At 39.8% G+C, this 26,702-nt stretch overlaps 1 protein-coding gene across 1 annotated transcript; it reads right to left on the bottom strand.

The window, feature by feature from the left end:
* Positions 1-1,484: 1,484 nt before the first annotated feature.
* Positions 1,485-26,633, bottom strand: KNL1 (kinetochore scaffold 1). The gene is made up of 26 exons (XM_053475247.1): positions 26,547-26,633; positions 24,796-24,844; positions 24,309-24,345; positions 23,693-23,752; positions 22,768-22,829; positions 22,309-22,361; positions 22,163-22,196; positions 21,519-21,556; positions 20,277-20,329; positions 14,385-19,739; positions 12,471-12,618; positions 12,183-12,241; positions 11,546-11,644; positions 10,605-10,720; positions 10,204-10,294; positions 9,983-10,099; positions 9,798-9,885; positions 8,877-8,954; positions 8,404-8,443; positions 8,165-8,266; positions 7,663-7,763; positions 6,844-6,912; positions 6,055-6,161; positions 4,863-4,981; positions 3,027-3,149; positions 1,485-1,871 (listed from the first exon to the last, which is right to left on the bottom strand). The coding sequence occupies exons 2-26, from the start codon at positions 24,825-24,827 to the stop codon at positions 1,775-1,777; spliced, it is 7,278 nt and encodes a 2,425-aa protein (XP_053331222.1). The 5' UTR covers positions 24,828-24,844; positions 26,547-26,633; the 3' UTR covers positions 1,485-1,774.
* Positions 26,634-26,702: the final 69 nt, after the last annotated feature.

The following is a 26,702-nucleotide window of genomic DNA, read 5'->3' as shown; positions in this document are numbered from 1 at the left end:
CGGTGCCACGACTGCAGTGGTGGGAGCGTGAGGCGTCTGTCTCGGTGCCGGAGCTTCATGCTGAGCGCCCACATAGGATGTCAAATGCCAGCGCTCAGCAGTGAAGCCGCGCGAATCACGGCAGAGCACCAAGACAGAGGCCTCGTGGTCCCACTACAGGACTGCATGGTAAGTGAACAACATCGATACGCACGGGCGATGAGGAAGTACGAGGCCAAGTATAGGCAGGGAGCAAATCAAAAGGCAGGGTAAAGAGGCAGTCCGGGTCAGTAGCCAGGCAGTAAGCAAAAAGGCAGCAAAGGGACAGAAGCACAGAGTCTCTCAGAATATCCGAGCACCGAAGGAACTCAGGGGTTTTAATAACCCAATTCTATAAGGTCTGGGGAAATATTTGTGGAATAGCAATTGACATAAACGTTGCATTAAGACAACTTCACGACAACGAACGAGCTGTAAGTACCTTAGTTTCCAGTAACTCTGTGAGAAGGACCAGATGTAATGGACAGACAGCTCGTAAGTGGGAGGGTCTTGGTATTAGTATTGTTTTAAAATAGCTGTGAACCCCTCATTTGTAATGCATGCAAACAAATAAAACTTGATAATTCAATAAAAACATCCATATCTATTTTATTACATATCCAACATATAAACACAATTACAAACACAAGTGACACACATTATACAAACAACTGTTTAAAACTACAACAAAGAAGAGCTCGCTAACGCGGAGACACGTTTGTCCTTATAAAGGAAAGAACATACTCTGTTATTAAATACCCCTTTATTGATGTTCAGAAACATTTAAAAGTGGATAGTTGCAAAATCTAAGTACTATACCCAACAATGTCTATCAGAGAAATGGTATTTCCTACTAAAAAAGGGAATGAACTTCTAAATACATTTCAAAGCAGGTGCAGTTTGTGCCAGACGACCAGAACTACAGAGCTATGTAGGCATGGAAATTATAGTTACATTGAACTTTTAGAAATTGATAATGGGTATTTTTAATAAAGATTGTAATTTCTGCCAATTGAATGAGGAATTAGAGAACATACAATTACTATCGAGAGCTAATCGCTTATTAATTATAGCCAGCAATTCGTCTTGCTGAAAATAAACTATTAACTCCAAGAGAAAAGCGGCTGTACCATATGTATAATATATATTTTTTTATATAGTGGTGTGTTTAGTCCAAAAACAAACACTACCGTTTAAGAGAAATAAAGTTTATTACAGCAGTGCAGTATCAATCACTGTATTTACACCCCCCCCCTAAAAAATAAATAAAACCTATGGATAACATCTACCTTTCTTCTTTTGATTACCTTTTAGAATTCATAGGTTTGCGATAATATTGCGATACCTAAACATCCGTGTGGATGAGGATTACATTACTTGCACCACCTAATAGTAGGAGGGTAGGGTCAACAAAAACAGGACCATTCAGGATAATGATGGGAAATAACGGGTGGGTTTAATATGCAACATATGATAAAGAGCTTAAATACAAGGGCTGAAACATACGTATATATATAAAGGATGGTATAATGCGTAACACTAACAAAACAAAATGTATGCAATATTTACAAACCATTTAAAACATTTACATTGACATCTGTACAAGAGAACTCGTGTGTTTTCTAACACATTAACAAGCCACAGCTTATGCAGGTAATTTAAGACAGGTCCTTGAAATACGCACTCAAATTAATAATCTTTAAAAGTATCTTCAGTATGTATGGGCGGAAAAGGTCTTTCCTGGGCACAGGAAGGATCATATCAGGAGACTTGTATATATTTGACAAATGGCTCTCTTCAAGTACTCAAAACCCACAGGAACCTTTGAAAAAATGGCACTTATCTTATCGTGGCTGAAAAGCAAAAAAGAAAGTTCCAGGTTATAAAACACATACATTTACTTTTTTAAACCTTGGTATCTAAACAGTTTTCTTAGAATATCTCAAGTGGACGTTATGAACAGAGCGGTGTAATTGTATCCGCTTTATTTTTTTGGCGATTAGAAATATCGAGCCATGTTTAATTGGTAGATTTTAATACACAAAGGGAATGTAAACATGTATGGGACAGGCATATGGTTATCCCGAACATAAAATACCATGTCTTTACAAAGCCCACTGATTTTGAAGAATATATGCAAGTGTGGCCAGTTCTATGCCAAATAACACCAAAAGGTAAGAATTGTGCCCCCTCCACTCCCTGGTTTAACCCCTTAATGACAATTGACGGTCAGGGCACGTCACCCGAAAAAACAAATGGTTAACGACAGTTGACGTGCCCGGACCTTCACGACTTCAAACGCTGTTGCTGTTATACCCTGTCTGACCCCCACTTACCTTTCCCCATGACCAGCACAAACTAGGGACACTCCAGCCATCAAATGCACTTTTGATGAGACCCCTTTAAATCTATGTATTGCCCCCTTGCTAACACATGGGGGGGGGTTCTTCAGACTACCCCGTTGTACGCCCCCAAGCCATTTTTCAATTGGTATTTGTGTTCAAACATCTCCTGGCACGCGATATACTTACTGCCATTCAGCTCCAGTGAATGTGGTCTATAGCAGCGCTCCTCAAGGCACACCTAACACATCTGAGTAATACCCAAATCCTGGGCTGAGGTGTGCCTCGAGGAGAGAGTTGAGGAGGACATAAACAGAAAGCGCTCCAATGGATTTCAATGGGGGCACTTTCTGGTCACTAATTGCTTAGCAAGTGAGCTTTATAAATACTACTTACATGACAGCTTACATTAGTGCACAGTTCCAGGCTTTGTCATACCATAAAAACCCGAGACAATAGAAGTGTAATGTAATTGTCTGTTTCACCTACACATTTGCTAGTCCACTTGACTCGGGAAAATAGTACCCTCTATAAAATGACACTATCATTTTTTTCAATGACAAGTACATCCTCATTCACACACCTTCTCTTTCAAATGTGTTACTAAACATAAAGAACATGAATGTAATGACATTTTAAGATTTATTAAAAATGTCCAGTACTTACTCAATTTTTCCAATTAGATTCTGGACTGTGAAGGAGAGGGGAACCATTGGGTACAATTCCGACAGATGTACTATAAGCTCGAACTTCGCACAGGCTGCCACGCTTGAAAACACTAGCTTCACTCTGAATTATACATGGAACACAATGGTCAGTTATCTTATGATTACAGATGTCATTTCTTTTGAGATTGGCACAATTTTAAAGTGCCCCCCCCCTGCAATTACAAGCGATTGTGAAAAAAAAGACAAGTACTCACTCCAGTCACAAGCTGGCTTATCACACATTTATGTCACAGAAATCAGTGAAAGACTTAAATGGGTTAACTCGTTTGCGTCTGAAAATGGTGACTGCAACATAGTCCTAGAATTTCATTTAACTTAATAGCAATGGCTTACATTTCCTCATTTTAGCAGATTCCAACTAAGACATTTAAAGTGAACTCCCTCAGCAAGGAAGGCAAACAAGAAGATCCCCGAGGTCCCTAGGGGGTCTCCAGGCATGTTTCCAAAAATAAAGGAACAAATATAGTCTAAGCAGTTGCACTTGCAATGCATTATTGGTATATTTGATTTCCCCCCCACTTGGTTTTACATTCTTTTAATATTAAAGGAGTTTTTTACAAAAAAAAAAAAAATATAAGCAAAAGTGCAGCCTTGGCCTTTAACCTCTTATAGACTTTTTTTTTTTTTATACCCTTCATGACCAAAGCTGCTTTAACATTTCTGCGCTGCTCCTGTTTAGCTGTCATTTTCTTCTCTCTCATTTACTCTACCCACACAAGTTATATATTGTTTCATTCTACCATTTTGATCTTCTAAAAAAAAAAAAAAAATCATAAGCATTTTTCCAAGATTTAAAATCTTTTACCCATATAGAGAAGCTAATGAAAAAACCTGCAAAATTGATTTTAATATTTGTCCTGATTTAAGAAATACCTAATGTTTTTATATAGCTTTTTCAAAACCACTCCCTCCCAATCTGGTAATCCAGTCCCTATGTCCTATTTGGGACATCTTTAGGGTGTCTAGTTTTCAAAAATATATGGTTTGATGGGGGTAAATTGAAGTGGCCGGCTTCAGAGTATTTCACATGCTGCTAATTCTAATTTTTTTTGTTTTGTTTTTTTTTTAAACCACACAAATTGTACTTCAGGTATACTTCAGGCTCCCGGTTTATGTCACTGTCAAACACCAACCAATGCATAGGTTTGTCGAATTGTTTGGGGGCCCAATAGGAAATGGAGACCCCTTCTGCGATAAATCACAAGTGTCACACAAAAATGTTGCCGACGTGTTTAGCAGAAGCTAGAAGTGCCCAGCATTCAAGCCATTGCATATTTTAACAACTCACAGCATTCACAGATAGACACTCACACAAGAACACACAGCTCTTACTGTACTCACAATACTATCACACGACTCAGATTGCCAGTCACAGAAACAACCCACAGGCACTCACTGCCATTTCCCATCCTTCAGACTTCATTACTACCTCCCAGCTGCCTCCTCCTCTCAGCAGGGGTGTCTGTTTCATCCTGATGCACGTGCAGGGGCTACACAAAGCTCAACTAGAAAAATAAGTCACATCCAACTAGTGAAGCCAGCTCTTTGCAGCCACTGCTGAGTCAGTGTGAGACACAGACCCCTTGATTTCAAGAAAGGCAAGATTGCTGGGTAGCTGCTAGCTGGGGGGGGGGGTAGGAAAAGCTTAAAGGGCTGGATGCAAGCTTTGGGGAGTATGTTTGACATTCTTAAGGTGTTTTGCAATAAAAGAAAACAGAGGTTTGTGTGCTAAATTAAATCATGGACATGTGTGTACTGCAGTTGTCATACTCACTTTGAGTTGTCTACTTCGGTTTTCAGAAGATTAAACTTTGCTCCCCATTTTATTAAATATTGAACTTCTTCACCCAGCAGCCGGCACCGGTTCACTATCAGAGACACATCGAATAGCAGCTGAAAGGAGGAGAGAATGTATTTAATATACTGGACAACTGAAAGATTTAAATTTAACCTAATAGGTCTGTAGATGCTGGTTAGTTTTAAAACACCAGAATCTTACACTAGAGAGAAGAAGCAAGGGTGATTACACTGCCCATAGTATGCTTTTCTTGCTCATAAAGAAAACAGATTTAGAACATAGAACGAGAATTAGGGCACCTAATAGTGTACTTTTTCAAAGGTGCTGTTCCACATTAATTGGACTCCCTAATTTTGTAAGTAAATAAACCCAACTAGACCTGAACCCCCTCCCCACACCCCACCAAATTATAAACCTAAGAGTCCTCTTTAGTTACAGTAACAATCCCTTGTTTGTGTCTGGTAAGTTACACACCATTTAAAAGGAGACTCTAGCCAGGACACTTTAATGGATATAGCAGGGTTGTCCCGTTAAATGTTTTTGTTGGCCATATGCATTTGCCCCTTTGCAACCCCCCCCGCCCCCATTTGCAGATTAGGAGAAGTGTTCACATCTCCACGCATGTGATCGATTTACTGCCAGTCAGCTCCAGTGCTGGCACAGCGAACAATGTGGGCAGGTGTCTATTCAGACCCCATTGCGCATGTGTGAAAAGTGCTCTTGTTGATTTCAATGGGAGTTGTTTCCTGCCACCAATTCTGTTTTAGGCAATCGGTGGCGAGAAGTCAGAAAAGCTAAATTGTCCTTTTAGCTTTTTATAAACAGAGCTAAATTATACACGACTAAAGCATTTCTATCATGGGGATGTTTCAGGCATTCAACAGTGATAGGAATATTTTGTAGTGGTATATTTAGTCGACATATTCCATTTAGCAGAGTGGTTGAACATCTTCAAAAACAAATCTGTTATCCTCGTTTGTGCAAACTCTTAATGGAAAAGTGCCCTAGCTATTTGCTTTAGGGGAAGTAGACATGAACATCGGAGCCTGACATTACTAAATACCATATAAATGGAACACAAAACAAGAGACATCAATGGGTTTGAGTGCTGCTTTCGGTTTAGTATCGGTCCCTAAAGGTGGACTATAGGAATGTTTTTTGTTTTTACCTGCGGCAGATCTTGCTGAGTCTTATAACTTTCGTGAAGATGACCTTTTCTTTCAATCGAATGCAAAATTAATCTATGTACCAGGAGAGAAGACGAAGGAGCCGTATCTGGGAAATTGCGAAGAGATAAAATACAGTAACCGTATGGAAAGCAACATTAAAATACAAGATTGTGTACATTGTATATCACGGTCAATAGGATAAGCAGTATTGTTTAACAGTAGGCAACATGATAAAGAGGCAGGGTATATTTATTTTCGAGTATGTGTGCGCTGCTCAGAGGTTATTATTAATGGCTGGATACTGAAGTGTAGAGGCAATGTTTACAAAACAAGGTTAGTTAACTACCATATTACATTGTACGGCATTGTACTGTTTTTTTTCTTCGTTGTTTTGTGCCACATTGTTATTCACTGTATCAGTGTGCATTACTTAGACAGAAGCCCATTTATATTTAGACTTTACTTGTACAAGTCACATTTTAGATGTGAAAAAAAATATGCTTCTTGGATTGGTACATGAATATATCTATAGATAGATAGATATCTATATATCTATATATCTATATATATATATATAGTGGTGCTACCGCTATGTATTTAGAATATCACAGATAAACAGGAGACTGAATGAAATATTGCATACAATGAACCCATGTAGACAGAGGATGACTAGCATTAAGCCACAGCACTTTGTTACACGTTTGATCGCGAGTTGTATTCTCAATTAATTACTTTGGTCTTACAACATTATGGATGTAGGTGGCTTTTATTCTGGGTTTGTAGCTTACCATTCAGCAGCGACTCAAATCTTATACTGGAAATTTGCCTGCAGGGTGTGTTAATACAATTGACACCATCTAGGGGGAAAAAATATATGTTATGTTGTTTTGCTGTATAGAACTCAAAAAACAAACAAAAAAATATATATATATACTCTGCTAGTCTTTTTTTCTGAAGTTAGTTTACAGGCCACCTGAAGCACGAACCTTCGCTTACAGCAGCTGCGGCTGCATTCAGCAGAGTATACAGAGAACAACAAAGCTATTCCTGGGAGATACGAGCGCTACGCTACACTACAAAATGTTCCAACAGAACTCTGGAGATATTTCGCCAACATCAAGCCTTCTACTAGATCAATAGAATTGTTGACACAGAGTACTCCCTCTGCCAATTCCGGTAGACCAACACTAAAGGAAGAGTAAGTACATCAATATATTAAGAACCTCCCCTGGTTTTTTTCTCTTTCGTGTATTTAAATTGACGGAGTGATCATTTTCATTTGACCACCAATTCCATATAAGTATACAATATTTTCCCTCTTGTATACTTGGGTGGTGTAGGAGTGTATACTGACACTTAAAGAAACATTTTGCTCACTCCTTTTATTTGGTTTTTGATCATGAATATATTAAATGTTACATAGTGGGCTTGTCCGGTGGTTACAGATTAGCGATTAGCGAGTAGTAATCCCTCTGCTACCCCCTTAATTTGTTGTGTGTCCCACACTATAAAGCCACGTGCAGTCAGGTATTTTGTCTATTTACTGCCTATCAGTGTGCAACTTATTCATTTAGTTTATATAAAATCATGTGACATACAGTACTCACCTATGAAGTCACCAAATTGGACAGTAAGTTCAAGAGAGTCATAGAGAAAATACAAAATGGCCTGGTCATCCGTCCAACTATCAAGTGTCCATTCCGTGAAACTGAGATAATATAAAATAAATATAAAAAGATCATGAAGTATTGCAATACACGGGGTAAACGTGTGTGTGTGTGTGTGTGTGTGTGTGTGTGTGTGTGTGTGTGTGTGTGTGTGTGTGTGTGTGTGTGTGTGTGTGTGTGTGTGTGTGTGTGTGTGTGTGTGTGTGTGTGTGTGTGTGTGTGTGTGTGTGTGTGTCATAACATATCTCAAAAACCTCAAGTCATGCTATTAACTAAGCAGATACTTTATAACAGATATGTTAGTATATCCCCTGAACAAATGTTTTTAACCCTTGTCAGATTTTTTTTTTTATTGTTCTTTAAAGTTTCAGTATCAAGCAATACTAGCCCCGTCTAGGCAGATCTATTAGAAAAAGTTTCATTTAGTAGTTTTCGGTCTTACTTGTTCTCCTGCAAATATTTGTTCAGGGTCTGTGCTTCTTCTTGCAAGCGGCCTAGTTCACCTAAAACCTGTTGCTTGCGCTCTTCCAATTGTGCACCTTTCCTGTAGAAAATAGGAGAAAATGTTCTAAACGTATTCTAACAGAATAAGAGACGGCACATACAGAACACATTTTGTATGTGTTAGAAGCACAAGATTAAATATTCTTTAAAGACAAGAAGCAATTTTAATCTATTTACTTCGAGCTACTTTCTTCTTGGAGTTTCAAATCTTCAATTTCTGCGGAGAGAAAAAAATAAAATAAAAAAAAGCATTCGAATTGTGTCATGAAAAATACTAAAGCACAATGAGTGACACATTCTAGCAGCTAGCTGGACCCTCACATAACAGGTACCCAACATTTTTATATATACACACACACATATCTATATCTATCTATATTATATCTATCTATATATATATATAGATATATATGTATGTATGTATAGTAATCGCTGCATCAACACATTCCAAGTAATGTTTAGCCCCCCCCCATTATTATTATTTTTTCATTCCAAAAATACCCAACGGACCACTAATTCCTTTAATATATTGTGGTTTATGACTGCTAAAATAATCAGACATTGACGTTTGATTGTATTAATCTGCTGTACAAAATGATATCTAACTTTATATCTAAAAATACAGTTCCATATTGTGAATTTGTAATCACCATTTTGGAGCACTTGAACCCCTTGATCCTTATATGGAGTATTTCCATCCAGACATTCTGCTTTCAGTCTGTCCGTTTCTAAACGAAGAAAATCCAAAAATGCAGTTGTGAGAAAAGATAGTGACAATCATTCACTAAAAATCTAAAAGGGATCAAACACTCAGCTCTGTTACTATTAGAAAGGGAAGCCTTACAAACGAGACAGTCAGGCCTATCCATAAACATGTAAGAGAAATATACACCTACCCCAACCTCACGTATTTCCTCCCCACATCCAGGGCCGGCCGAAGACTTAACGCCGCCTGGGGCGAAGTTTAAAACGCCGCCGCTCCGCCGACGGCGGGGGGGGTGGTTTCATTTTAAACTTCGCCGACGCCATTATCTACCCCCGCCCCCCCCGGTACTTACCTTTAAACAGTCCTGCGGCGAGTCTCCCTGCTCTGCCACGGTGCCGGCTTGTAATGCTGAGCGCCGGAAATTGACGTCACTTCCGGCGCTCTGCATTACAAGCTGGCACCGGGACCGAACAGGGAGACTCGCCGCAGAGGAGAGAGAGAGAGGGGCGCCGAGCGGGTAAGCGAAAACCACTCGGTGCCCCTCTCTCTCTCCTCCGCTTCAAAAAAAAAAAAAAAAAAAAAAAAGCGCTTGGGGCGGCAAAGTGCCGCCGCTTCTAAAGTGCCGCCTGGGGCAATTGCCCCAGTCTGCCCCATTATAGGGCCGGCCCTGCCCACATCCATTACTTTCCCAAACCCATTACTCTGCATTGTCCAGCCAGTTAACCTGACCTTCAGTAGCTGTCTCTTGAGAAAGGGACACATGAACCCCACTTTTTAAAATGCCCCTGGGAATACCCTTAAATAAAGGCATTACAAGCAAGTGTCTTCACAACAGCTACCGAGTTTTGAAGAGATATCAACTTACCCATATCTAACCCCGATATGCAGTTTTCAACCTCTTGAAGAAGTTTATCTGCTTCACTCATTCTAGACTGTAGCTGCTCCCACTGATCCTATGGAGGTTTGAAGGGAATATAAACTGGTGCTTAACTTTTTGAAAGCTATGAAAAGCCCTCTTTGAGAAATGCAATTGTAAGTTGGACTGCTTACCTGTAGAGACTGAAGCAACTTACTGTACACCGTCACTTTCCCTTGGTGAGCGATCAGCTTATTTCTCTTAGTGTACAGGGCTTTAAGACTTTTCAATTTCATGCCAAAATACATTATCTGTTTGTCGTAAAATAATATAAAAATATGTCATTTGAATGTAATGTTCAAAACCAGAATTAATCAAAAGAACGAATAATAATAATAAAAAATGGTTTCCCTACCTCATCCTCAGAGCACATTCTTATCGCTTCCCAAAGGAGGCTGTTGACTTCAGCTAAAGGCTTTTCCTGCATTTCTATACATATTTTTAACCTAAAATGAAGATATATATATATATTTTAACATATGCAAGTTTATTCACATTGGTTTAAGCCACATTGTGAGTTTCTTTAAAAGGGGTGGAAATTGATTTTCTTTGTTATCGTGAGGCACAGTATGAGCGGATTGTCGGTGTTCACATGCCACTGGCAAGAATACCGTAAGGAGATCCGATAATGCAAAGCGAGTAAACTAAATGTACTTTTTACATGAATACACATTATATAGAATGGTCTTGAAAAGGATGTTCAATTTTTGAAATATTCAATTTGGAAGCAAAAGCAAAAAACTAAGATTTTCTTACTCTTCTGCAGTCTGATACAATGTATTAAAGTGCTCCTCGTACACTTGCAATTTGGGCTGGTATAGATGCTGATCTAGCATGGCAACCACATCACTCTGTTGTTCATTTCCTCCAAGCTGGAAAATAAATAGGAAAAGAAAATCTTGAAATGAGATATAAAATGTGCAAGGTTGGCACTTTGGTTACTTTTTTTTTCTTTTTTTGGGGGTGGGGGTTAAAACTTGATTCACACTTTCACCCAATCACTATTTAATGTAGCAGGAAAACAACATAACAGGTATTCTGCATCTCAACACAAAACAAAGACCATTAATACGTATGCAATCTGGACTTTAGTTTTGGAAATTTAATATGTACTTTCAATCTACATAATGAAAAGAAAACATAATAGTATTCAAGCAATGCTTAACCCCTTAAGGACAAAATATAATGAATAAATATAATAAATACAAAATATCAACGGACTGCTGGTCAGGAATGGCTGCCCAACAATCCCTAAGAACGTGTGCCTGGACTGGGCATAGACTAGAAATAAGTTTTCTTAGGCAGGACTGCAGATGCATTTTGCAGTTCAGAAGAATTGCTGTTCAGTATAAGTATATACCAATCATGGGGAAACAAACCCCCCAATCACTAGATACTCCCCCCCCCCATATAGTTGATAGGCGAGGGCATTAAGCCATATACAAAAAGATGATTCTGGGAAAATTGCTAAGAATAAGTCATTCTTTTTATGGGGACTGCTCCACATTATGCAGTATATAAGTGTCCAAAATCATGTACCCGAAGTACAGCTATAGCACCCATGTTATTGCCCATTTAACAGGCCATTAGAGATTTTTTTTTTTTTTTTTTTTTTTTTTAACTATAAACAAATTTCAATGTTCAATTTCCAAATTCACTAAAATCAGCTGTTTATGCCATCAATGCAAGTTACTTACATTTGCAGGAATTACACTAGATCGCGGCTTCTGAATTAGAATCCGAATCCTGAGTAGTGTAAAGAACTCCTTTACTGTAATAGTTCCTTCTTGGAATTTCTAAAAGACAAATCTTTGCTTTATTTTCCGTTTGCCATTTGGAAAATGACACTTATAATTTTATAAAGGTATTATACACGGTAATGTTAGGATGGCTGACCTTAAACACAGTATATCTACTACAGAAAGGCTTAAAAATAATCTGCATTTTGGAGTGGCCCAGACCTTAGCCCGTTAGAGATGCTGTGGAATGACCCAAGAGAGCCGTTCTCACCAGACATCCTAGGAAGATTACTGAGTTTAAGCAGGTCTGTAAAGAATTCCTCCTCGGCTTTCCGCAGTTAACGGAAGCGCTTGTTTGAGGTTATTGCTGCCAAAGAAGTTTCGACCAGTTATGAATTCCAAAGGTTTAATTATTTTTTCCAGCAGTACTGTGAATGTTTAATGAACGTGTTCAATGACGACACAAGGGATTGCCATTGTTTGTGAGTTATTAGCTTAAGCAAATGCCAAATTTTATAAACAAAACAGAACAAACCTTATTGTACCAGAACAGGCTGAAGTATAATTACGCCTTATAAACAAGAGTTTTACTCGCCTGCCATAGACATTCCGGTTCCCATGGTAACTGAGAATCCATCTGACTACAATGCTGGCCTGTGAGAAAAAAAAAAAGTAGAACCTAATAAAATAAAATGTAAGAATACAACTAGTCATACGCTTGCTTTTCTATTTCCAGTTTTAAATTGTCAAATTAAATTTCCGATAGCAAGAGATATTGGTCATTTTTCAGTGGGATACATACTATGTATAACATTCTACGCACATCATTCAATAAGTGCCAAACAATCAATATTAATAACTTCCCTTTGTGAAAAACACTTACTGCTTCCTTCTACCGATACGCCCTCGCCTCTCGAGTCCATTGAACTGCTATTACCACTAAAGTTGGTTGCCTCTAGAGTTTTGGTTGCATGCAAAGCGGAATACTCGCTTGTATAGTACTCATCTGGGCTTTTACAAGCCATTGACATCTGCACGGGGCAAAGAAAAAAAAAAAAGCATATCCACTATATTGAGAATTTAATTTGTTATAATACGTTGCAGAGAGTATTGTGTCCATAATCATTTAAGGGTTAAAAGAGACAATCATTGATCACAATTTATTTTGTGGGAAGGGGTTAACAATGCACAATCACTTTCATGGAGCGACCATAAATATGCTCTTACTCTGGTATAATATGCGCCCCCTTTTCTGAGACTTCTAAGACTCTAGAAAGGGGGTAAATTGTATATAACACACACACATACATATACACACACATACATATACATATATATACATTACATATTACATATACACACACACATAACATTAGTACCACCTGCCTAATATTGTGTGGATCCCCTTTTTGCCACCAAAACAGCTCTGAGCCGTCGAGGCATGGACTCCACTAGACCTCTGAAGGTGTGCTGTGGTATTTGGCACTAAGACATTAGCAGCAGATCTATAAGTTGTAAGGTGGGGCACCTACGGATTGGACTTGTGTGTCCAGCACATCCAGCAGATGCTCGATTGGATGGAGATGTGGGGAATTTGGAGGCCAGGTCAACAGCTTGAACTTGTGTTTCTCAAACCATTCCTGAACCATTTTTGCATTGTGTCAGGGCGCATTATACTGGTGAAAGAGGGCAATGCCATTAGGGAATACCCCGTCCATGAAAGAGTGTACATTGTCTGCAACAATTAGGTAGGTGGCACGTCTCAAAGTAACAGCCACATGAATGGCAGGACCCATGGTTTCACAGCAGAACATTGCTCCAAGTATCACACTGCCTGCACCGACTTACCTTCTCCCCATAGGGCATCAAGATGCCATGTGTTCCCCGGGTAAGAGACTCACACGCACCCAGCCATCCACACGATGTAAAAGAAAACATCAGCCCAGGTCACCTTCTTCCATTGCTCCGTGGCCCAGGTCTTACACTCGTGTGCCCATTGTAGGTGCTTTCAACAGCGGACAGGGGTCACCATGGGCACTCCGACTGGTCTGTGGCTACGCAGCCCCACACGAAACAAACTGCGATGCACTGTATGTTCTGACACTTTTCTATAAGAACCAGCATTTGCTTTTTCAGCAATTTGAGTTACAGTTGCTCATCTGTTGGATTTGACTACACAGGCCAGCCTTTGCCCCCCCACGTGCATCAATGATCCTTGACCGCCCTAGACCCTGTCACGGGTTCACCGCTTTTCCTTCCTTGGACCACTTTTGATACCAAGCAAAGCACACCAGAAACATCCCACAAGAGCAGAATTTTGGAGATGCTCTGACCCAGTCTGGCCATCACAATTTGGCCCTTGTCAAAGCTGCTCAGGTTCTTACGCTTGCCCAATTGTTCTGCTTCTAACACATCAACTTTGAGAACAAAATGTTCACTTGCTGCCTAGCATATCCCTCCCACAGACATGTGCCATGATAAGATGACCAGCAGCATTCACTTCACCCGTCAGCGCTCAAAGTGTTATGGCTGAACGGTGTTTATTTTAGTTCTACACATACACTATTGCATGCTGTTTTTTCCCCCCCTCTATTTTCAAAGAAATTTGTTTTACAGAATCCACATGGTGCCATCAAAGTAATAAACTTGTGAATAAAATTGTATCCGAGTTATAGTTCCTTTTTAATAATAATTCTATTCCTGGCTTGTTACCAGAAGCCATTTTCTTTATACGCAAAGTACAAGGCCCAGATCTTTGACAATTCTAAAATTGTAGGAACAAAAAACAAAAACTCACCGCTGTGCCCTGCGAGTCAGCGTCTTCGTTCTGCCGAGCTCTCTTCTCCTTACGGAACGCTTCGTCATCCTCCGTGTCTCGAGCCCTCTTTTGAGCGGTCTTGGTTTCTTGTGGCTTAAATGAAGGTTGACCTAGATCTATATGGAGAGCTTCTTTTTCACACAACTCCTCCCACGCCCCTTCTGGAACCTCCAAATGCAACAAGCCATTTGGATCCGGGTCCTCTGGACAGACCGGTAGCATCTCTTCGTCAATATTCTGAGCATCATCCGGCAACGCCTTGAAGATGCTCTGTGATTTTCTGTTAACATGTGCTTCAGAAACTGAAGGATGCAGCTCTGGCACATTGTGTATACTAGAACTCCTTTTTTGAGGTAATTTAGGCTGGAAAATCTTCACAGAAAGCATATTTGGCAAGCACATCTCTTTTGAATTAGCTCTTGCAGGGGAGATAGAATCTTCTTTAAAAAGTTCATCCCTCTTTTCCATACTAGGTTCCTTGCTGGGTGTCCTTTCTGTATCCAGAACATATTCTTCATTGGTACTCAGCCTATCGCCAGACTTTTCCTCAGGAGTAGGCAGCTGATCAACAAAGCAAGAGACTGGAGCGGTATGACTTGGAACCTTTTCAGACTTTTGTGCAAGGCTCTTTATCTTTAAGTGGATGTCGGCAATACTTCTGCGTCTCCCGTTGTCATTTTTTGATAACTCTGAAATCCCAGCACAAGGATATACACTTTCAGTCACACTCACGTCTGTAACTGAATGTGAAAGACCAAATTCGCAGTCAGGCAGACTACAACAATCTCCTGGAACGATGTTTTTCTGTTGCACTGTAGGGCCGTTTGGCGAGCGGTCAGTAATACGTCCAACCATCGAGTGCACAGGCGTTTCTGAACGAGGAGAAATATGACTGAAAGGATTCCTCACAGTATTAGTCTCATCTATAACCTCAGTCGTATGCACACACAAATCGGCTTTTTCTGGAAGCATGAACGACACCCTCTTTGATTTCGGCCTTGCTTTTTTATCCGATTGGTCATCCCGATAACTGCAAGTATCTTTATCCTGAACAGAAGATTTGTCTTCTGTCAGAGTAATGCAGTCATTTTGTATATCAAAGGGCACACAGTCCTTTTGGCCTCTATCTTGATACTCTATGCGATTATTAACCAGACGGTCACCGGTCTTTAAACAGTTTCCCGCAATATCACGGCTGATCTCCGTTTCTAACAAACTTCTGGTCGCATTAGCATCTGGAATAGTCGCCTTTTTGAGCAGGGCATTATTTGTAAATAAATCCGTGCGGTCAATTGATAGAGCAGGCTTCATAAGACTTGTAGCGGACAAGCTCTGATCCTGAGTCACTGCTGAGTTAATTTCTCTGACAATATTAGAAGAAACATCGTCATCGGTATTTTCATGACCATCTTTCATCTTCACTTCTGCAGAAGTGATCTCCCGTTCATTTGTGTCTTTTAGTCTGGCATTGTTTCTTGTGGCCACCTCACCAAATTCTCCGTTTTCCACGTCAGCGTGTGTTTTTGTTATAATGTTTTCTGTGCCAGAGGAAGCCATCTTCCCCGGAGAAGACCTTGATGATGCCGTTTCTGATGCTTGTGCCTGCCTACCACAAATTAACATTGAAGGAACCATTTGCACTTCAAGAGATGGATGACCGTTACTAGTTGTACTTAATATCTGTGAATACGATATGCTTTTTCTTTTAACAAAAGGTAGAGAAAGGAGGCCTGCCTTGGACTCTCCATCAGTTAGCGTGTTATTAATAAAAACTGCATTAGTCTTTGTCATTTCGACATCCTCTTGGTCACATAGTAAACCAGCAACACCTCTACTTGCAGGAAATGTGTCTTTCGGTGCTTGTGAAGTATTTTTATCAATTAGCAGTGTTCGGCTTTTGTCTAATTCTATTTCATCTTCAATTGGGTTTATCGTTTCCTTGACGGACAGAGCCTCGGTGTCATTTATTAACGTATTTTTAACATTAGCGCTGTGTGCCTTGTTTACCTCAAAGACTTTGTTTTCAATGACAATAGTTTGCGATCTTGTTATATCCATGTCATTCATGTCATCTGAGAACACCAGAGTTTTGTCCGACGAACCCTCAGATATTCCAGCTGGTTGGTTCTGTATCTTACTAATAAAGTGACCTGCCGTGCTATGTGAATTTACAATTTTATTATCAGGAGCACATGTTCTATGGGGAATTTCATCAGCGAAAAGATTGTCAATAAATACGGTGTTTGACTTTGTGATGTCCATGTTACACGCTAGGTGCAAGTTGGAACGGTTTAATTGACATTTCCTTTCCAGACTGCAAATATTGTATACATCATCGACAAGCTGATTTTCAGCGGAAACAGAATGCGATCTTGTAATGTCCATGTGACTTTCTTCAGAATTAAAGACTAAAGTTTTGTCCTGGGATTTTACAGACTTGTAAATGGTTCTCTCATCCTCAGTTTTCAGCTGCCTTTTTCCAGTTAAACCAGTGTTTGCAGGCATTGTCATCTCCATGTCATCAACCGAATGTACAGTCCGATCGTGCGATACACATGATACTTGCGAGCTAGTTAAGGGCCTTTTAACAACATTAAGAGAACGAAGGTCTACTTTGGGCATATCTGATGGTATGTTATCAATGAAAACTGTATTGGACTTTGTAATTTCCATTTCATCTCGCACAGACAACGTAGAGCTTTCACAAAGGGGGAGCTGATTATTTCCATTAATAAACACTGTGTGGCTTTTGGTAAACTCCATGTCATCTTTCAAAATAGTTTTATTGGCAGATGCAGACACGGTTTCAGAACATTTTGTTTGGTCAGCTTTCATTACCGGATTGGGATTTCCGTTTCTCTCAAAGAGTTTGTTTTCAATGGCTACCGTGTACGAGCGCGTTATATCCATTGCATTTGAGTCATTTAAAAACAGCAGACTCTTATCCCGGGAAGGCCTAGAGACTGGATTTGTCTCTCTCTCTGAATGCATCGGTGCCTCAAACAACCGCCCAGCATCGGCACTGGTAAGTTCCATGAAATCACTTAAAGCGTGCGCAGTCTTATCGTTGGCGCAAGTTCTTAGTAGATCAGTCGTGCTTTTCCTTTTCACAGAAAAAGGCTGACCGGCAACTACAGGTCTCTCATCCATCAACACGTTATCGATATAAACTGTATGTGAATTTGTGATGTCCATGCCATCTTGTATATCAGGTGCACAAACAAAGCTTTTACCGACTGGGCCATGTTGGCTAAACGTCTCTGTAGAATCTTTTGTATTTATTATGTTGTGGCTTTCGGTTAGTTCCATTTCAACTGCCAGTACAAGTGTCTTATCAGATTCCATAGTGGCAACTTGAGATACCTGTTCAATTATTTTATTATTCTCATAATCTAGACATCGAAAGCGTTCATCAGTAGTGCTTTGTTTCACAATGTTGATATTCTTGTTAGACGGACATAACATAGCCTTTCCTTGTGATTCTACGCATAGCGATAGAGGAGATGATTCTTTTTCAGACATGCTTTGTCTTTTGGTCAGAGGAATCCCGTTGCCAGATTCTTTATCCATTTTGTTCTCAATAGAAACAGTGTAGGACTTGGTAAATTCCATTTCATCTTCATTTTCTGGGGCAAAAACGGTTTCATCATCACACAGATCCGTACGGACATCAAAATTGGATAGTCCACCTTCATAGTTAGCAGCAACAAGGCTGGTGCCGCTTTTCCGGCGGAAACCCGAGAAAGTGTTGTTTTCATGAACTTGTCTACCATCAATAAATCCTTTGCTGTCAATAACAACAGTATGCGATTGAGTAATGTCCATGTCTTGCTGGTCACGTGAAAACAAAATGGTTTTATCCTTGCTGCATGGGGTAGGAATACCATTTATTGTCATCTCCATATCCTCCTGCAAATGTTCTGTCTTGTCATGTACACAAGAAAAGCTTAAAACATTTACACTCTCCCTCTTTTTGTGGATCTTGGACAAAGGATTTGACTTTGGATTGAATTGATTCTCTTTACTAGGAAGTTCCGGTGGTAGGCATTTTGTTGGAGGAAGATCATTATCTGCCAAGAATAAAGTGCTCTTGTTGGATAGCGAAGATAACTGTAGCCCTCCATATTTACTTTTATCTGTTTTGCCGGCCTTCAGTGCATGTGGTATATTGGAGTCTTGGGGATTTTTGCAGATAATAGAAACATTGTATGGTTCCGCTGATCCTATAGCATCTTTGGATTCTGTTTTCAACACAAAAGACTTTGCTTGCATGAATTGCTCATCAAAACCTGCGTTTGGGTGTCCAAATGGCTCACCGAGAACACATTTCCCCTCTTTGTTCATAAGATTAGATTCAGAGTAGAGATCAGGAGTGACACTTTGTATTATATTGATATCCTGGTTTTGGGACATTTTCTCGCACTCCATTGTAGCATATTGGTTAAAGATACTCTGGCCATTTATAGCTACAGTATGACTTTTGGTAAAATCCATGTCTTCCACTGGTGAAACAGGTGTAAGCTCTAAAAGCGAGGCTTCCCGTGTCTGAGGCAACATTGTGTTTAATGCAAAAGTATGATTCTTTGTAAATTCCATTTCATTTGCCTCCGTAAAAACTATGGTCTTCTCAGACGGGACAATGTTGTTTGCATTATATTGTTTTTTTGTAAAAGATTGAATATTGCTTATAATGGGAGTCTCATGCACTGCGTCTATGTGAACAGTATGACTATACGTCATATCCATATCATCCTCAAAAACTCTGCTTTGGTCCTTTGATGGTTTATTAGCGAGTCCATTGCTTCCATATTCATTGTTGCCCAATGGAATAAATGAAGTAATATGAGTTGTGTGACATTTGGTTAAATCAAGTCCATCGTTATATTCTCTGAAAATCTTTGTCACGTTTCCTGTAGTTTCTTGGGTGGTTGGAATCGTATTCCCATATCCCGAAAACAAATGTCTAGAACTTCCAGAAGGTAAACTAGATGGAAACACATTCTCTTTATCACCCTCGTCTGAAAGGGGAGCCACGTGCGGATCCATTTTTAAACTGCTCAAAAAGTCATCAAACTTTCTTTTTGCAGGCACTAAAGCTTCTGTTGACTGAAAACCTAATTTAGTTTGAGCAGATTTTGAAAACTGAAACTCTGTATTCTCGCTTAAGGCTTCAGTTTGAGATTTTAAATTTGCGAGAAACAAACCTATATCTATTTTTGGTGTTTTTAGTTCAGGATAGCCATCAATGGTCACTGTGTTACTTGTTGTTATGTCCATATCATTGTTGCTTGAGAAAAAAACGGTCCTGTCTTTGGGACAATCTCCACGTTCCCACTAGAAATAAAGAAATAAAACGGATTTAGTGTGGGGTTTTTTGTTGTACGCAGGTTCTCTTGATGCTATGGCAGGCAACAGGTATATGGAGCAAGACCTTGGTTAAAACATCAAAGCGTGCAGCAATATATTTAAAGCTTATACTTAAGGCCTCTAAACGCATTAATTGGTAATTAAAAGGGCTTTGTACCCCGTGTGGCACGTATTATGAATATGCACATTTTAAAGCCTTTCAATTACCACTGACACAGCCGTTACCACATGCCTTCAAATAGCATCCTCCAGAACTACTGAAAGCCTGCACTTTAGGTCTCTGTGCCCCACAGCAAATAATATTATAGGCAATAAGGGGAATAAAAAGCAACAAGTTACAAGTTACAAAAAATGTATTTGGACAGAACGGCTCCATTTTCAGAGATCTATTACTCCCCAAAAGCTTCCCACTGCCCTGCAGCCCGATTTATTTTTAACGAGACACACAAGAAGCTGTTGTCTTTCCATTATACCATACATACCAACGCAACTTAAGAAACGTACCTCTGACTGAAGAACTGTAGTTTGAATAGGAGCATGAAGCAATGTCTCCATTCCTATAAAACAAAGATTAACAGAGTAAAAAAAAAAAAATTATATATATACCGTATTGGCTCGAATATAGGCCGCACTTTTTTCCCCCACTTTAAGTTTTTAAAGTGGGGGTGCGGCCTATATTCGGGCTCTAGCGCCCGACGCCCGGGACATGCAGTCCCGGGCGCCGGGCAGGCAGCGGGGTTAAGATACAGATCCCCCGCAGCGGTGCAGGGGACCTGCATCCTTCTCCCCGATACGCTCAGACAGCCTCCCCTGCCAGCACTTCCCACGGGGGGGGGGTGCCGGCACGGGAGGTTATCTAAGCGTTTTACCTCTGCCCACCCCCGACTTACCGGAGCAGACTCCCGGGTGTCTTGCGGGGCCGGCGGGAGACATTTACGCAATACGCGCATGCAACTTCCGGTACCGGAAATTGCATACGCGTATTGCGTAGATGTCCCTCGCCGGCCCCGCAAGACACACGGGAGTCTGCTCCGGTAAGTCGAGGAGGGGGGGCAGAGGAGGACAGCGGCAGCGTATCGCGGGGAGGGAGGACAGCGGCAGCGTATCGCGGGGAGGGAGGACAGCGGCAGCGGATCGCGGGGAGGGAGGACAGCGGCAGCGGATCGCGGGGAGGGAGGACAGCGGCAGCGGATCGCGGGGAGGGAGGACAGCGGCAGCGGATCGCGGGGAGGGAGGACAGCGGCAGCGGATCGCGGGGAGGGAGGACAGCGGCAGCGGATCGCGGGGAGGGAGGACAGCGGCAGCGGATCGCGGGGAGGGAGGACAGCGGCAGCGGATCTCGGGGAGGGAGGACAGCGGCAGCGCATCGCGGGGAGGGAGGACAGCGGCAGCGTATCGCGGGGAGGGAGGACAGCGGCAGCGTATCTCGGGGGGGGGAGACAGAGTGGCAGCATGTTTTTTTTGGTGCTTTTTTAAAGAAAAAAACTTTTTCTTTAAAAAAGCACCAAACTTTTAGGGTGCGGCCTATATACGGGGGCGGCCTATATCCGAGCCAATACGGTGTGTGTGTATATATATATATATATATATATATATATATATATATATATATATATATATATATATATATATATATATATATATATATATATATATATATATATATATATATATATATATATATATACACACTGCCCACATTGCAGGTATTTTAACTTGTTTGATATAAAATAAATTATACCTTACCAGCAATATTGTAATCTGTGTTAGCAGATTCTTGAATTCTAGAGAGAGAAAAAAACAAAAAAAGATAAAAGCAAAATGCAGCTAAAACAGAATACTCGCTGCAAATAAAAGCACACAGATTACTTTATAAAACAATCTGCCTAGAAAAGAACGCATACAGCAATCAGAACATTAAAAAAAAAACCCCCATCAATGGAAAAAGTATTTAAGTATGATAAATTAATCTCTACACATTTGTCTAAAAACGAGGTATACTCAAATTTGTATTCACTGCCCGTTTAAAAGCGATTTATTTTGTACACTATGTAATATAATGCAGCATTAGAAACATCCAAGCTCTTTCTGTAATTTTATAAATATTCATAATTTGGCACAAGTTGCTAGAACAGAAATTGAAAAAGCTTCTTAAAAACTGTGAAAATTTGCAGAAAATGCTTCAATAATACTTTGTGGACAACCATATATCTGTGTGTGCCTATGACACGTATATACGCACACAGCTTCTCCTCAATAGAAATTTAACAAATAGTACTAAAACAGCTATAGACTAATAAACATACAAAAATGAGTGGAATGTGGACTGGCAGGAATATTGAAAACAATATTGTTACTGTTTAGGACAAAATATATATTTTAATACTTACTCATTTTTAGGATTATTTCCACCCTCCTCGTGATCTGTTAAAAGAAAAACGCACCCCTTTAGCAAAAACTACGAGCAATATACCAGACAGGTGGAAATGGGAATGTATTCTAAAATGGTTACTAAAGTTGGGGAAACGATGCTTACCGTTACTGTTGGCTGCAGCTTCTCCTGCACATTGTAGTTCTGGTGCGAAAACACTAACAGGGGGAAAAAAAATCAAATAAAAACCGGAAAGAGCAAAAAGGTCTCATAAAGCAGCACAAACGCAAAACAATGTAACCGACATCTATCTGTCTGGAAGTGAACCGTCTCAGGAGTGGCCAGCCTACCAAATATCCTCTGAGAGCACATTGACGGCTCATTCAGGAGGCCACAAACAAACCCAGACTAACATGCAAAGAACTGCAGGCCTCTGTATATTCAGTGGCATCTGGAGACGGAATTTTCATACATGAACAAGAACCACAGTAGTGTTAGCTTTTCTAATAAGGCTTTCCTTTATATTCAGTGTAGAATCCAATAAACATATCACATTTTAGCAATACTTCTCTAGAAAACAGCGCACATTTTTTGCCTGGGAGAGTCATTAAATGGTTAACAAACCTTATAGTTTCTGCAAAGCTGACTCTTCGAGAACTTTTTCTTCTCTTATCAAGTGTTAAATCCTGCAAGGAACATGTTATTGTATTAATAATATAGATTTATATAAAAAAAAAATATGTAATGGACTTTTACTAGTTATTTTAAAGATTATGGTTTTAAATGGTCTTTAACACTCTACTAGACCCAGATCTTACCTCAGCTCTTTTAAAATTTCCCAGTTAAATCACTTCCCAATTATTCCAACAAACTTTTAAATCATCTGTTTTTTGGCTACAAAACAAATGATTGCGAAGCGATGGGAATCTAGATGTGTACTTGATTTCCAGTCTTTTTTAATTTAGATTTTACATTTTTTTTATCTCTGTACATAATATTTTAAATAGAAATAAAACTTTCTTTTTTTTTAAGTTAATAGAAAAATGTGTGTGCAATTTTGAAGCTAGCAAAGGAATGCACCAACCTATAAGAATAGCAATTATGAAACTAATATTCCCATAGCAATAGGAATCTACTTGAAGGGAATGTTAAATGCCCTACAAAATAAAGCCATATAGACACATTCCACACGTCAAAAAACAAGATCTCTATTATTTTTTTCAATTTTCATTCAGAAGTGCCGTGGAATCTTTAAAACATCGGTTTTTAAAGTAATTGGGAATGTTGAAATTTAAAATCCCCTTTCTCAAAGGGAATACTAAGAGCTGAAGGCTACCTAACCTGTCCCAAGATCCTGTCACATGATTCCACAGACCAAGGTGCCCTACAAGATATACTATTTCAGGAAAATTCCCATAAATTGAAAACATCTTGGATCAGACAAGTCAAAGCTATTTTAATCATTCAAGAAATCTGCACCACCATCCAAGGCTTTTTGACGCGTTTTATTCATGGTGCAGAAAATAGAGTTCAAATAAAGAAAACCAACCTGATAAAGTTCATTTCCACATCCCAGATCTTTGAGTGGGCTCCGAGGGGCTTTTAAAATCTGCCAGAAAAATCTCTCATATTAGACAATGTACAAATAAGCCAATTAAAACACCAATTTCCACAAACTGTTGTCAGTTTAAAAATGTTTTTTTTTTTTTTTTAATGGTATTAAGTCCTCAAGAACAGGTAGAAGGTCAATGGACAAGAGAGCAGGTAAAGTGTCATTTTATTCTACTAAACTCTAAAGGAAACAATTGTACCAAAAAAAAAAAAAAAAAACTAACTAAAGAAAACTGTCAGCAAGGTTTGCTTTAATAGCTTCCTTTACACATATCGAAATCTAAGAGACTAATCGGTGTAAATAAAACGCTACAAGCGTCACTAAAGCTGCATCTCAGATCCAGGCAATCTAGCCACAGTGATGCCATTCACAAGAGTACAATGTAGGAACAAGTTGTCACTTAAACATAGGTAAATAACTACCCTACTGGAGTTTTCAAAGTTTAAAAAGTTCCAAAATCAATGCTTTAACGCAACAAATTGTAATATTTGAATTTTAATAATTTTGTTTCCCTTGGGCGAGTAAAACAAGACAAGACAAGACAGAAGCTTACAGAGGAAACTCTTCTTCTACTGCGGTCAGTCAAGTCTCTGACAAGACAAAAAATAAATAAATAAATAGAAAACATTTAAAGAACAGTTGTATCAAAATGTTAAAAGTATTAAACGCCATGACAACCTTAGTGAAATTACCAAAATATACTTTTTGGTACTAATGTCCTTAAAGTGAGGTATGCATGTACTTGGAGGTTGCTCTTATGTCCACATCTTGCAAGGTAGACACACCTAAAACGCAGTTTTATTCTATAATTTTACCAAAGTACCCATGTTATGCACAGAATATATTCCTCCAATTATGGGGGAATTGCACTGCTTTTGGCCTTACAGCAGGGACCAATTACTTGTGCATGGGGCAAACCGATCCCATTAGTGATAGAACATCCTCCTCACCTTACAAGCTGTTTATGCAGAAAATCTCATACGCATGTGAAATACTTAAACCATGAACTTCTAATGCACCCAAAAATGCTTGTTACTTACTTATTGCTCTGTGGTAGAGACTGCCCATCCATTTCTGCAACCAACAAACCTGTAAATACAGACAGACACAGTTTACATAACAATAACTTAAAAAATATCTACATTTAACACCAGTTTATAAGGCTATGATAACTAAGACAAATCTTGGGAAAATTAAGCATATTCTATATGACAAAAAGGGACTTTTTATTCTGGCTCCAAAAACCTTGTGGTATACTGTATTTCCCCATGTATAAGACGCACCTTTTTTTTTTAAGAATAAAATGGGGTATAAAAATTAGGTGCGTGTTATACAGTGGTAGTAGATAATTTTTTTTAGGGGACCTGCTGCTTACCTATGTTTTGCTCAGCAGCGTCTCTTGATCCGTGGCGGCGACACAGGAACCCAGTGGAATCACATGACTCCGCTCGGTTCCTGTTCGAGCAACACAGAGGGAAACAGTGGCCCCCACAGAAGTCTGCAGTTCAGGTAAGGTGGGAGAGTAAATGAATGTGTGTGTCAGCATGGATCCATGTGTAGGGGGTACAGGGAGGCTGAAAGTGAAGTGCATATACTGGCTGCCTGAACATGATAAGAGTGTGATTGCTAGCGGCTAACATCAATCACACTCATATCATGCCCAGGCAGCCAGTACAATAACTTTATGTAATATCTATTTTCTAAAATTTCAGCCCCCAAAATTAAGGTGCATCTTATACTTGGGGAAATACGGTATATAAACATACAGAAGGTAACCAGTTGTATGGTATTAGGTGACATTCATCATGTACCGAGGTGCACAATGGTTACTTTGGGGTTAGACACAATGCTACAAAGAGAACGACAATTGGCGTTATCTCCAAAGTCAAGCTACTGACAGCTAAGTACTTTATATTAAATGGCATATACTGCCGCATGATACACTGCTTATAACATTTTACTTCAGTTGTGACAACTGTATGGATTCCTGGTCACTAAAATTTGATCGAAGTGACAGTTCTTTGAAATTTCATGTATATTTCTTCTAAAATTATTTTGTACACTGCTATTTCACTCATTCTTGGCTCCTGGCTTTTAGTTATTTGCTTGTTTCAGGTAACTAGAAAAAAAGTCGGTATTGTAGCATAATTTCCCTTATATGGGTATTTGCATTGAGAGGGGGTTATTTTTTCTTCAAATTTTTGTATATTATCTCCAAGGCAGCCGTGGGCCTAGATTTTTTTTTTTTTCATGTTGATATCTAAGGGCGTAGAGCTTTCGGTCTCCTCAGAACATAAAAAACCGATTCCAAGGTTTGTCTGTCAGGCTCCTATCTTGTACATAAATGTGTTCAGCCCATCTGACAAACACCCAGATTCCATGATCTTTGGACCCATGATAACCGGGTTATACATAGTGTCCTGGAATGGGGTACACAAACCAACGGCATTAAACCGTCCCTGAAACAATAATGACAGCACAGATGTGATGATGAACCGCATGGGAAACGGAGAAGCGAACTGCTCCCTTCTAATAGGTAAAACATGGCTCCACCACAAACAAAGCCAAGCCAATGCCTGCTAAACTGTGACTTTTCCAGCGAATGCCTACACCCCGTTTACAACGTCCGCACGGTTCCGTCACACTTAGTACTCACTCCTCGCAACATATTTACACGGGTGTAAAAACCCACGATACGTCCTCCAGGTAAGGACGTATCTAAGGTCTCAAAGCCGCGGGACACACATATTATCGGTTATGAAGTTCTGAGCAGAGAATAACGGAAGCTTACCTTTCAGCTTCTTCAAGCTGACCTCACAGACTTTCCCCCTTCCCGCGTTCTGCTGTCCCGATGCTCCGCTGAGGCGACGGTTAAACCCAATTCACAGACTTTACCATTTCAAATGTAACCGCTCTGCGCCTGCGTACTACTGCTTCCTTCCTCTTC

The sequence above is a fragment of the Spea bombifrons genome, chromosome 9 (assembly GCF_027358695.1).
Source record: "Spea bombifrons isolate aSpeBom1 chromosome 9, aSpeBom1.2.pri, whole genome shotgun sequence".
Lineage (NCBI taxonomy): Eukaryota > Metazoa > Chordata > Amphibia > Anura > Pelobatidae > Spea > Spea bombifrons.
The sequence above is the reverse complement of the archived record's forward strand: the minus strand, read 5'-3'. Positions and strand labels throughout refer to the sequence as shown.